The sequence below is a fragment of the Amblyomma mixtum genome, chromosome 3 (genome assembly GCF_055824585.1).
Source record: "Amblyomma mixtum isolate Tamu chromosome 3, ASM5582458v1, whole genome shotgun sequence".
NCBI lineage: Eukaryota > Metazoa > Arthropoda > Arachnida > Ixodida > Ixodidae > Amblyomma > Amblyomma mixtum.
Window position 1 is genome coordinate 157,285,238 of NC_143014.1, and position 13,285 is coordinate 157,298,522.

Genomic DNA, 13,285 nt, shown 5'->3' on the forward strand with positions numbered 1-13,285 from the left:
ATTCACGGAATAAAGGCGAGGCAGCAGCTCATAGTGAGACAAACGTGCACTTAAAGCAAAAATCTGCTTTAAAAAAAAAAAACATTCGCCCCAAAATCTGTTTCTGTTCTTTATTCCAGCCTTCGTTCGCATATACATTAACTTTTTAGGCAGAGCTCGGTACAGCGCGCGGCTTTCCTCTTGCTGTCGTCGCCCTAAATTTAGGTCGTTAAACTGATGTCTCTTAACAGCTCCACATAACGAACAGGCTGCCAACATTTCAGAACAGACGGCGCGGCATCAATGGATTATTTCTTTGCCTTGAAGCTGACGGGTCACGCTGAGGCATCCCCCACCACTCCGGGGCCATCACCGCGTCGCTAGAACCGCTGGACATCGATATTGGAATAAAAGGAAGGAACCGTCGCGACGCAGCCGCTGCTTTCTCCGCTTTCCTTCCTGCCATTCGTAAGGCACTGAAGTGCAAGCTAGTTATGCCAGGAAACGAGGGCATCTCGCACCTAAGAACGGTTCCTGACTGGCTCGTATCCGTCCCTTCTGCACCCAATGGTGGTGATGTTGGGACCTTGGGATGCAGACGGAATACGCCTCTCATTAACCATGTTAGGATTTCAACTCCGCCTGCGTCTCACAGCCAAAAAGAAGTGTATTTCTTCCTAACACTTCTCCATTCCCCACAGCCGATTTTACAGCCTTGAATGCGGCGCAACGTGTGAAGAACACCTACGACGTGAGCTGGCGGCGATGTCGTCTAGTCCATGTCGTACATTTTCTTTGTTCCCCTTTGTTTTGTGCTATTTTTGATGTAGCGTTGTACCACACGCGCCTCTCAGTTCGTGGATCTTCAGAGAACACTACGCGAACGACGCTTAGCCAGCGGCACATCTCAGCCCCTCGGGTTGCACAGCTGCCAGCTGTGCCTCATGCTCATCACGAAAACATGGATACACTAGGAGATAGTGCTGGACATATACCATTATACAGAACGGGAACATCGCCGTTTTATATAACGTGCGAGCAGCTTCAAGGATTTCGGCCCCGATTCGCTGCTGCAAGCTGTAGCCTCCTCTGAAGTTATGAGACAGCTTTACAAGCGCAGCTGGGATTCTTTATTCGTTCGAACCGCTTACATTTCTCCGCCTATCGTCCTCTTGTGAAGAGTCTAGCGGAAGTACGAACCTTGACTTCTGTATAATGCTTTCTATTCATTATGCATGCTGAACTTACTGTAGTACATACAGAAACCCCGCCTGTTTAAACTAACCGCGTTTAAGCGAGCGGAAAGCCACCTTAAAATTCTCGAAGGCATTCGAGCAAACTTGGAGCCATCGCTTGCTGAAAAAGCTCGCGAACATACGACACGGCTGAGTTAAGACGCCAGCATGTGAACTGCGTACCGACTGACACCGAGCGTGTGTCAGCTACATGTTGTTGGCTTTTCCTTTTTCAAAAGAGGCGCTCCTTACCTCCTTCTCTTATGCTCCTCTCCCACGCTCTGCGGCGCGTAGCGCGGCAAGCGCGGAGCCGGCTGCGGGGAGAGAAGGTGCATCATCTGATCAGCTCACGCCACTGGCATCACGCCACCCTTTGCTGCCAACCGGCGTCCAACACAGCAGTCGGGCGCGACTGCACGAGAATGGGGGGAACTTTTTTCCGAGCGCTAGAAAAATTTTCTGAGCCTTCAGGAGACTTACATCGTCGAGACGTTTGAAATGAGAAAGATTTATTGTACAGCGGGCATCGAACACGGGACGCACGGCAACGTCGTCTGCTTCACGGCCTGCCGGTCGTTCTGGCCTGCTCACTCACCAGATTATGGCGGAGGCGAACACGTCGCTTCCGGCGTCGCTCAGCCAATCGGAAGACCGAGAAGCTTTCTCACGTGACACCTGGCTTCCTCTCTCCGGTGTTGCCGGTCGGTGTATGGACGCGTGATCTTTATCCATTCTTTCTCGATCGCCGGCGCCGGCCTTCGCACGTCTCTCGAATAACTGCTGCGGCAGCGCTTTGGAAGCTGTCACATTGGATACTGCCCGCCGCCTAAAATAACCACAGGCAAGTATTTCGTCATTGGCATTTGGCTGGAACGCCCTTTGAAGCCAGTGTGGCTTACTGGGCTTAGCGGTGCATTAGCAATTAAGCCCAACGAGTTTAAATCGATTCGCCGGTGCAGCCACAGTTACTTGGCCTAACCGGTGATCGCATTTTTTCATTTCGATATTTCAGCTCGCGTACGATACCGTTACCGGTTGCAGGTACTTTTAGCTTCAGAAATTGCAGATGCTGCCCGCTCGCATGGTTGCCCGGCGCCGGCATTCGCGTTTTTCGGGCCTTTAGCTTCAACGCGAGACAACGGAGATTTTGCGAACATGATCTGTGGCGGGGGAAGGGGGAGGTATGCTTACCAGCCATTTTCCACTTACGCCGATATTATATACGTTCGGGACAGTGCCTGAAGTGAGCACCGGATACGTCCTTTTTCAAGTTCCTGCAATGTCACACGGCCGTTTACCCCGCTGGGGATCGCCCGAAGCGTACAGTGTTGCGTGCAATGTTCATACGCGTGAGCGTTTGTGTGGGCTTTCCCGCAAGACGTTTAGGTTGTGCAAGGCAGCGCAAGCTGGTCGTGAAGGGTATGTGCACCCGCTACTCCAGCGAGTGGTTCACGGGCACGGTTTCGTCAGCCAGGTGCAGCGTCTGCGATGAGCTGACTAGCTGAGTTGAGCTTGTGAGCTTTCCGCAGCCCGGATATGACTTTCGCTATTAGAGTAGGGATCCCCGTCTTACTAAGTCCGCCATCAGTGGTGCCACTATTTCACTAACAAGTTCCCTTCGAATGTTCGCAGAGGCGGAGCCATGTCGACCGTGACGGAGACTGTGACGGAGGAGCGGCCGGCCAAGCCGTACAAGATGGAGATAGTGTGGCGCAATGTGATTCTCATGGGAAGCCTGCACCTCATCTCCATCTACGGATTCTACCTAGTATTTTTCGCTGCGCAGTGGAAGACCGTGCTCGCCGGTGAGAATGGCGCCCGATGATTGACGTAGTACTGCTCATTCATTCGCAGCCGCCGCAAGCTCGCGCGTGCTGCAGCGCATCGCTGGCTGCGCAGCATCACGGGCCAGCCCGGTCGCCCCTTTTGTTTGTTTGTTTGTTTGTTTGTTTGTTTGTTTGTTTCTGGTTCCGAGAATTCTGTCGGAGCTTCCTTCTGAAGGTTGCTGTCCGCTTGAATGTGGTGCGGTTCTGAATGTGCGTGCATATGCTTGCGTGATAGCTTTTTTTAATAATATGGTAAGCAGGATATGCAAGCTACAAAAAAAAAAAAGTGGTAAACGTATTAACAGACAGAACGAATTTTTGACGTTGTGCTCGAATTAGTGTTCTTGGCAATAAAAAACCGCCTCAGACCGTGTTGCCGATATAAAACTGCTATCGAAATGATCGATCAGGTCTTTCTTTTTTTGTCCATCTGTGTCTTGTAAATCACAGAAACACTGCATGCGCCAACACTGATATGCATCTTTCACCGCTGCAGTCGCAAGCTTCATTTTGTCAGATTATTTACGTGAGCTGTTCGTGCGGAAGCTAGAACAAAAGAAAACGTAATTGTTCCACCTGCTGATAAAGACTTTTCGACGGTGCTGGCAGAATTTTATACAGTGGACACGGTTAAAATCTAAGCTTCATCGTGAGGACTGCAAGAATTGGTTCATTTGCGTGGTATGGTAGGACAAAAATATGATTTAAAAAATGTGTTCATATTTTTCAACTGTCATACACAAATGATATCTGAAGTAATGTGAGCAGAAATCGAGGCTTGGGCTTGGATAGCTGCTTCTTGACTTAGCTCCTGGTGTTCAGCTTATCAGTAGTTTCCAGCATTTGTTGGGAGATATAAATATTTAACTGGACCTCATTTTCTATGTGCTTCAAACTCTCTGCGGTATTGATTCAGACAAGGGCTGTGTAAGCAGAATCAAGGGGCAGCTATAGCTACGGGCACTGCATTGCTTTGATTGAATCATGGCACGATAGTGTGGCTGTTGAAATCCAAAAAAAAGATCTCGCCCTAGCTTTATTTTGAGGGACTAGAAATCGGGTGATGATTTTTAATGATACTTGCTAAGGTGCTGAGGCAAAGGCATTCAGCTTCTGAGCATGAAGTCATAGGTTGAATTTTTGGTCATGGCAAGCATATGTCAGAGGAACTGAAATACTGCTCTTCTGATGTAGAGTTATTCTGTCAGGCATTGTACAGCATGAGTGCCTGTTGTCTCTTATGGCTCGTGACACGAGAGTTTTACGCAGTAATTGTTACATTTCTCTGAGGGCAGGTCATTGATGTACACGTGATTTCTGAAAGTGCTTGTTTTGACTGTGTGCTATATCAAGTAATGGCTGAAATGAAGGTGCATGGTTTTTGGCACTTGCTGCACCACAGGAAAGGTCCGTATGTGTGCAAGGCATGCAAGTAGCATGCCAATCTGCACACGTTTCACATTAAACCACACATGCACGGGAAGTCCCCCAGCACAGCTTTCAAGTGGCACAGATTGCATTTGAGGCAGTGTCTTTGTATCATTAGTGCCATTGCCTACAGTTAGTCAATTAAACCAACTCCTTCTTGTGTACTTGGCTTAGCCTGCTGACATGAAAGGTGTTATTCTGTCTGCTCACATGGGACCCGGAAATCAATGGACTGTGACGCAGTATTTTTGTATGTTATCTTAAAGAAAACTGAATGAAAATGTGTTGTGCCTTCAGGTGCTGTCATGTCGGTTTCTTTTCTTTTAGTCAGACATGGCATGAAGTGTACTGTTTTGTTTTGACATGTATACATTTTCTTTGGAGATTCATCTCTCACGACTTGATAAGTTAGCTTGTATTTGTGCTTTGGGTTGGTTTATGTGGGTTTAACGTCCAAAAGTGACTCGGGCTATGAGGGACGCCATAGTGAAGGGCTCTGGAAATTTTGACCACCTGGGGTTCTTTGACATGCACTGACATCTCTCAATGACAAAAATCCACAGGAGATAGGTAAAGTTTGTTCATCCATTCATGATATGTACATTTACTCATTGCATATATGTAGTGGACTGTTCAAACTCCTTACTTCTTCAAACTTTGCACTATAACTCTGTACTAATGCAAACTAATTACTAAAACAGTCCCTGAACTGTCATGTGTTTAAATATGTGGCATGTCACTATGTAAAGCAGAAAGTATGCAAAACAGAAGAAGAGCTTGGGGAAGTCAGAAAAATTGGCACAAGTTATAATAATGCCACCAGTTTAATATGCAAAACTAAATGGCACCATGTGGTGGATGAAAGTGTATCCTAAATAAGAGTTTCATAAAATCATTCAGTGATGTTTATTAAATGGCGCGATTCCCAGCAGGTTCCTTTCTTTTGTCAGCAGTTCTGTGCAAAATACATACTGTATGTACTTACAGGTGTCTACTTCCAACAGGATTGAAAAGGAAGGTGGAGTTTAATGTACTGACATGCCTCTTTTGCAGCATACATCTTCTACACAATTTCTGGCATTGGAGTAACAGCTGGCTCTCACCGCCTGTGGTCTCACCGGTCGTACAAGGCTAAATTGCCTTATCGTATCATGCTGATGATTTTCCAGACCATGGCATTCCAAGTGAGTAAAAGACTCTTGCAAGCCTGAAGATAAACAGTGTATAAATAGTATGCTGGAACAGTTGCATAAAAGTTCAAGGCTGCTGTCAAAGCAAAACTTGCTTCCAAATAAAACTTCACTCTAACATGAAGAAAAAAAAAAATTCTCATTCCTATGGCACTTGATGCTTTCGCGTCCTCGCCTTTAGCTGTCAACATGCAAATTGATGTGTCACCGGTTGAAGTGTAGTATGGTCATATTTTGACGCACAACACTTTTGGCATACAGTTTATAGACCGAAGTCCGTAGTACAGTTTGCAGCAACAACCAAAAATTTTTGTCACCTATGTATGAAAGAACATGCACTGAGCATTTTCAACTTAAACCAGATTAGCTTTAGTATGTAGTCCATTGCTTTTTTCACTATAGTTGGAAATAAATAGTTTCTGTGCATGAATTAAAACACTTGCAGGTCAAAACACTTGTTTGCATTTTATGCTGGCAGCTGCCCATGAGGAAGTTTGCAAACAAAAGCATGGAAAGTGCTACCACATTTTGTTTTCTGCTCTTACTACATTAGTACATAGCAATGCTAGTGAGCTGTGCTTCATGTAAAGGTTACATGGGAGCCAAAAGAAAAGTTTTTTTTTTTTTGTGTGGTTTGGATGTGCAATCTGGAGCAAGAAGTGCACTGCTAACGTTGCATATGCAAACGCCAAGCTCACCGCTTCATTACGGGCTCCTTGCTTGAAGGTGCACTAAAGGGGAATCTGAACTCGTATTTTTACCGCGGGAACTCGACCTACACGTTCTGAGCATTCTTAGAAACTTTAAATTATGGTCTTGTGTGGCCGATTTCCCTAATTTAAATCGGATTAAACGTCCCGGCTCCCACCTTTTTTTGAACTCGCTGCTGACGGTAGGAGGAGTCAACCAACTTTTCAGCCAGTCTCGTGGTGGCTTGCCGCTCTGCCATCGGCGGAGTGATACGTAGCGATCGGCGAAAGCAAAGAGTCCACTCTTATTTTTATTTCCGTGGGCCTAATTTGCAGCTGTGTAGTCTCTGACTGGATCTATTTATTCACGGAAACCTAAAAAACAAAACAAAACAACAGCGAAGCCACCACACAACTGCCTGAAAAGAACACATGTTAGCTGACTCCTACCTTCAGCGATGAGTTCAGAAAACGGCGGGGGAGCCGGGACGTTTAATCTGTTTTAAACTAGAGAAATCGGCTGCACAGGACAATAATTCGAAGTTTCTAAAAATGCTCGGAACGTGTAGATTGAGTTCCCGCAGTGAGTTCAGATTCCTCTTTTGTGCACCTGTGAGGGGGAATTCAGCTTTTCTATTTTCATGTTCCAAAAACTACTTTGGGTAGCTTTTCATGCCTTCACTCTGGCAACAGACAAAAATAAATGAGATGCCACCATAGTAACTGTGATTGGGACAACAGGCCCATGTGGCATATTTGCACAAAGACTGAGGCTTGCGACTGTGTCATAACCAGGGTGTTTAATTTAAACATTACTTTTATGGCCAGGAAGGCACTTACTAGGGAGCGCTTGCAGAAACCTTTTAATTGAAATAATCATGTACATTGCTTTCCTCTGTGCTTCTAACTGCCTATTGGGCTAGGATGAGCCAAGCTCGTCGTAATCTGAGTGCCATTTGTGGCTCATGACGAGCCCAGCTTGTCATGTGTTTTCTGGCATGTGTTTTCTTCGCTATGCCAGCCACTTCATCTCGTTGAGTGGGGTTGCACCTCGGCCGTATGCCCGTGGCTGCAGCTGTATGCCGGAGCTGCCGCAAGAGCCGTTGCCTAGTATCCGCCACGATGGACACCCAAATCGCACTGTGCAGGAAGAGAGGAAGTGGGAGTGAAAGAAAGAAAGAGGGGCCGTAGTGAAGAAAATGAAAATTGTATGTGAGGAAAGGAAATTGCGCAGTAACTGTCTCACATATCTCGGTGGTCACCCGTCATGCGTTTGTAGAGGAAGGGGGGAAGTGGGAGTGAAAGAAGAAAGAGGGGCCGTAATGAAGAAAATGAATTTGACGAAAGGAAATTACGCAGTAACTGTGAATCCACGTCCAGGGACGAAGGTGAAGAAGGAACACCCAGCGAAACGCAGCGGCGAAAGACTGGCTTTGCAGTTCGACTCGGCGAGTTCCATTGGGCCGGCTGTAGCTATCGCGTCACTCCAGGCTTAACCAGAGCTAAACCACAGCCAATTTTTTTTTTTTTTGGTGTAGTATTTTTAAAAACACCTTAGTGCTCAACTATGGTTTTAATAAAACCTATGCATCTGTGTTAATGTTGCACTCATTATTACCATTGCACTGCACCTAGGGGACGTGAGTCATGTCCATGGAGTTGCATAGAGTCGCTGTACTGACTATCTTGTATCCCCAATGTCAGGGTTCGCAGACATAGTCTGCCATGAGAAAATGATACTACCTTGGGGAAAAAAATTAGGTTTGAAATTGTTCTGCTTTGTTTCTCATTGCCACAGTCAGGTATTCATTTATTTAGGCAAGTAGATTTAGATTGCTGAAAAGAAAAAAAAATAGTTGGTGAAAGTCAGTGGACTCTGTTTAGTATTAAAGCAAAGAGGAGGGGAAAAGAAAAAAAAAAGTAACTCTCAGCCAGTAGCATTTACATACTCGATCAAAAATGATAAACTGCATGATGTGGTTCAGTGTAATTGCTTCAGCAGAAGCAGTTTCGTAATAAAGTGTACCTTGAGCAACATCTTGCAATGAGCAGAACTCAGCAGCTTGTCACATCCAGTAAGCAGCAAGGAGCTGCTGAGAGCTGATTGATTGCTATGCTTAGACCGGCTGCAGGAAATGTGTCTGGGGTGGTGATGTTTTGCGGTTTCTTTCAGAATGACATCTATGACTGGGCAAGAGATCATAGGATGCACCACAAGTTCTCAGAGACAACTGCTGATCCACATGATGCAACACGGGGCTTCTTCTTCTCTCACGTGGGCTGGCTTCTCGTGCGCAAGCACCCGGATGTACGCAACAAGGGCAAATCGATCGACCTGAGTGATGTTCTGGCTGACCCAGTTGTCCGCTTCCAGAGAAGGTACGTAGCATTTAAAGTACTCAGTGTGTGGTAAGAAAATTAGATTTGAATGTGATCTGGCTGTCTTTTATGGCACGTTCCTGGCAAATAGTGGTGTGGGATGCTGTATGTTTGAGAGGTGACTTGTGATCATGTAATAGCAGGATCTTGCCTGCATTTGCAAGTGCTTATCTGAAGATTCAGCTTGCAGATTCAGCAGTGTAATGCTGCCAAGATATAATTGGGGCCTTGGCACCAGCACTGAGCAAGAAGGTACCTTCACTTGGAAATTTGTATTTCACATGCAGATACACAACAAAACTGAAAAATCTGCCTTAGATAGCTATAACATGCAGGAGCAGAATTTGTCTGATAACACTTTTACATTTACTACTACATATTCTAATACTGATGAAAGAAACTGGCTGCAACCAGACAGGATAAAGGAACGAGTGCAACGGGGCAGGCAGTATGCCTTCAACTAAGGAATTCAATCAGATGCCTGTTGCTCGTGCAAGCTAATCCGAAAAAAAAAAAAAAAAACGCAAGTGTTAGCGACTCAGTGAATTCGTGCAAATTTTTCAACTTCTGAAAAAAAATGCAAGCACATGTTTGAAGTTCTGAAAAAGAAAGAACAACGCCCCCTCCCAGCTAAACTACTAAACTACACAGATTAACTTGGGATTCCTGCAATGCTTACACTTGCTTTATAGTGGTGTAATGTGCATGTTTCAAGTTCGCCACTTCACTCTGGTACGAGGCATTGCTTTGCGGGCCAGCCATTGTGTTGAAAAGAAAGAGCGCGGTGTGTGACAAAATGACAATAATAACTTCATATGTGGCACCCAGATGACAACAATAGCCTCAGTGAGGTTTGGCGCAGTTGCACCATTTATTTCTACAGTTCAGTGTGGGGGGTCATTTGTGTCCATATCATTTCCACACCATGTTTTCCTCGTTGGTTGTGAAGAATGTGGAATCTGAGAAGGCTTGCTACCCCCGGGAAACCTCAATAGTATCGAACTCCCCAGCTCCAAGTGGTGCCCGCTCAGATGGTATGCTTCGCCGCACTATGCAAATCACTGGTGGTCACTTGCACTCACCTGGTGGTCACCGTGCAAGTCACTAGCACTCACCAGCAGTGAAACGCGGGCACGCATATGCCTTACTTTTCTACTTTGCAGTAACGCATCTCTTTACAACTGGTTTATGAATGTATACTTCGGTGGATAATTTACCCATGTACTTGATTCAGGCTGGTTGTATATACTGCAACTGAATGAACAGAGGTAACATTATTTTGTCCACAGGCTCCGTTCGCGTTTCATTCCAGCCTGACTGTGCCTGTTTTCCACTCGACACGGCTGTAGTGCGGGGAAGCCAGCCTAGCTGGCGCGTGGCCTGCCACCGTTGTGTGCGATGGTGCTGTGCGCGGCCTTCGTAATCGCCGCGAGCGCTGTCGAAATGCCGCGAAAACATCGTAGCAGGTCTTCCAGTTTCTCTATTAAGGATCACCTGAGTTGATGTCCCTTCAGTGGCTAAATTGCGCTGCTCTTGCGTGCATTTTTAATCAAATTTGATCTATGTATTTTGGCTATATCAAACTATTTTGAAATTTTTTGCTGTTCTCTGTAACGGGGTTTGACTAACTACTTTTAAGCCTGGTCCTTACCTGCCTCAACCATCTTCATGCTCTCCTTTATGACTATCACAGTAATTATAGGAGTTAGAGTTTTGAAGTTCTGACTTCAGAAACGAGAAGAAAAGTTTGTATTCCCATTTCTAAAGTAGAAACTTCAAAACCCTTTTAATTCAACTTCTTTGATAGGCAGAATGATAATTTTGCCCTTATTTCATTCCTTGGTGTCACAAGAAACCAAGCACACTTAAGCACACAAGGACTTGCTTAACATGAATTAAATTGCATAATTGAAATTTGCAAGCACAAATACATGTTCACTGAAGATTCTTAAGTGTGATTTATGAATAATTTTTTTTCTTAATGCAGTTTTGAATTAGGCTACCTCATGTAACAAGATGTTGAGAAAACAGCTTGGAGGCAGTACATAAAATGCTGGCACACCTCTTTTGTGACCTGCTCTTGTTATTTCCTTTGTTCTAATAACCATCACACAGTTTTTTTCACATGGTCTTAATACATTAGCTTTTCTTGAGGCAGCCAAAATAATAAATATTAGGCCAGAAAAGGGGGGGGGGGGGGGGGTCTGGTGCTGTTTAAGATTTTATGTGTGGAATACTAAAACAGTGCCTTAAATAGTATTTAAAGTACACTTATCTGCCCAGCCTTGCTAGGCACTTGAAATGTGCTCCAACTGAAAGCCCTGCTTTACGCATCCTTTTCCACAGGTATTACCTGCCTCTGATGGTGACCATTTGCTTCATCGTTCCTGCACTGCTGCCCTGGTGGCTGTGGGGGGAGACACTGTGGAACGCGTTTGTGGTCTGCTCCCTGACACGCTACTGCTTCACGCTCAACATGACCTGGCTGGTGAACAGCGCGGCACACATCTGGGGCAACCGACCCTACGACCGGCACATTAGCCCGCGGCAAAACCTGGTGACGATTGTTGGAGCACACGGTGAAGGTTTTCACAACTACCACCACACATTTCCCTACGACTACCGCACCAGCGAGCTGGGCTGCCGCATCAACACGACCACGTGGTTCATCGACTTCTTTGCATGGCTCGGCCAGGTGTACGACCGCAAGGAGGTGCCCACGAGTGTGGTGGAAGGGCGCATGAAGCGCACTGGCGACGGCTCCCGGGGTCTGACAGCTGGCACCCGCAGCTGGTGATGGCAGACAGCCTGCCATGGCCACCTGTCTCTCTTTCCTTTTCTGTTCCTCTTCTAGGTGGGCATGATCTGACAAGACAACCACCTCCACCCTTTTCTGTCTTGTGGGACTTGTTATTTATAGTTGATGTCACTGTGTGAAGTAATGTCAGTTGGCTGATGCAGGCTTGATAATAATCAGGAAGTGTGTGAAGAACTCTTGCACTGTTACGATGCCAAGAAGGGCAGCCTGGCTGTCAACCATGTTGCGTGGACTGTTCAGTATCTGCTGCTGGACATCGTCTTGTTCAGACCCGGTGAGTGTGTCATGGCCAACGTTGTACCCCTCCATGTCAAAGCACTACTGAAATAGGCAGTGAAATAAAAAGACCCTGTTAGAGTCCATTGGGAAATAGCTGTTTAGTTGTCTTTTTTTTCTCTTTATGCTGTCTAAAGTTGACTTTGAATGAGGCATGTTAGTTGCAAGGGGCTTGGAGAGGAAGGTTCCTGCCAAAGCCACAGTGCAAATGGTGCCAAATTTTTAATGGGCACCTCACTTGCTGAATGCATTGTACTTCAGGTTTACTGCTTCAGAGTGAACACAAGCATAAACAAGAAGAGAAAAGGCAAGAATGAAGAACGTTGCCTTTGCATTTGGGCCATAGGTGTTCATATGTTGAGGATAAAAATGGTTGCATGCCTATTCATAAAAGCCCTAGTGGCCTGCTTTAGCAATAATGGCTTAAGGGATGCAAGCAGCAAAAATCCTAGGAGGTAAATATCTCTATCAACAATTTGCTGAAGACATTTCTGGAACAAGGTACACACTGGTAGTCGTGGACAAAAGTCATGTTAGGAGTGTCGTTAGAAACACATTCCTAAACTCCTTGCGTCGCATGTAGCCTGTGATAGCTGTTCCATATTGTTTGTGTTAATGTATGCAGTGCGATTAGCGCACTCCTTACTACTAAGCAGCAGCTTGTCAGCTTGCATTTATTGTGGCATTATTGTGCCAGCTTACTCTTGCCTATATACTCGAGTGCTTTATGACGCAATGTGATACAGGGTGCACTGGGCTTCTAAGTTCCAAGCAAGAATTGGAACCTGCTAGAGCAGAACAGACATTAACATGAAGAATTTTATTTTTATGCATTCACTCCTAAATTGGTTGTAAGCTGTGTGGGTGCTGTCAAGTTACATATGCTGAATGCAACATTAGTGGTGAATTCACTGCATTTATTGTTGTCATAATTAGTGGTTATCAGCAGAAGTAACCAGGCACCTAGCCAGCGAAGAAGCATTTGCAAGCATAGCACAAGTTCAGTAGGCATTTGTGGTTTGGTGGAACAAATCTTGTATAAGTGTCTGTGTTGTCTGTTTTTATTTTCAATAACTTTGTCTTGTTGTTCAGGCATCTTTTATGTTTGAGTTCCTGACACCACATGCAAGGATATTTGTGCAGAAGTTCCAAAGCAGAATCGCTGACATGATGAGCGCATTGTCATGTGGCAAACTCTTTCCGCTAAATATTTAACGGCATGAAAAAATGTGAAATAAAGACTGCTTCACAACTTTCGTTTCATAGTCTGAAGGACATTGATACCTTTTCAGTTATCAAATTTATTTGATATTCTGGCACCACACGGTTTCTAGAACATTATTTCTTAAAATGCTTGTGTAAAGACTAGCAGTCCTATTTGCATTGTTGCGGCCATAGCACTGTAATGATTTGGAGAATTTTTTTGCTCGCCAGTCTGCCAGCTTTATGGATGTATAAATTATGC

General features: G+C 45.3%; 1 protein-coding gene across 1 annotated transcript; it reads left to right on the forward strand.

Moving 5' to 3' along the window:
- The first annotated feature begins 1,895 nt into the window (after window positions 1–1,895).
- On the forward strand, window positions 1,896–13,077 carry LOC149352477 (stearoyl-CoA desaturase 5-like). Its single transcript, XM_089581652.1, has 5 exons — window positions 1,896–2,055; window positions 2,847–3,019; window positions 5,522–5,652; window positions 8,521–8,726; window positions 11,073–13,077. Exons 2-5 carry the CDS (start codon window positions 2,857–2,859, stop codon window positions 11,521–11,523), a joined length of 951 nt encoding a protein of 316 aa, XP_089437778.1. The 5' UTR covers window positions 1,896–2,055; window positions 2,847–2,856; the 3' UTR covers window positions 11,524–13,077.
- Window positions 13,078–13,285: the final 208 nt, after the last annotated feature.

Excerpts from the sequence above, each read along its gene's own strand:
- LOC149352477 (XM_089581652.1), top strand. The coding sequence starts at position 2,857 with ATGTCGACCGTGACGGAGACTGTGACGGAGGAGCGGCCGGCCAAGCCG. Across the intron at positions 3,020-5,521 it reads GTGGAAGACCGTGCTCGCCG|CATACATCTTCTACACAATT; the intron begins GTGAGAATGGCG and ends CCTCTTTTGCAG. Across the intron at positions 5,653-8,520 it reads TCCAGACCATGGCATTCCAA|AATGACATCTATGACTGGGC; the intron begins GTGAGTAAAAGA and ends GGTTTCTTTCAG.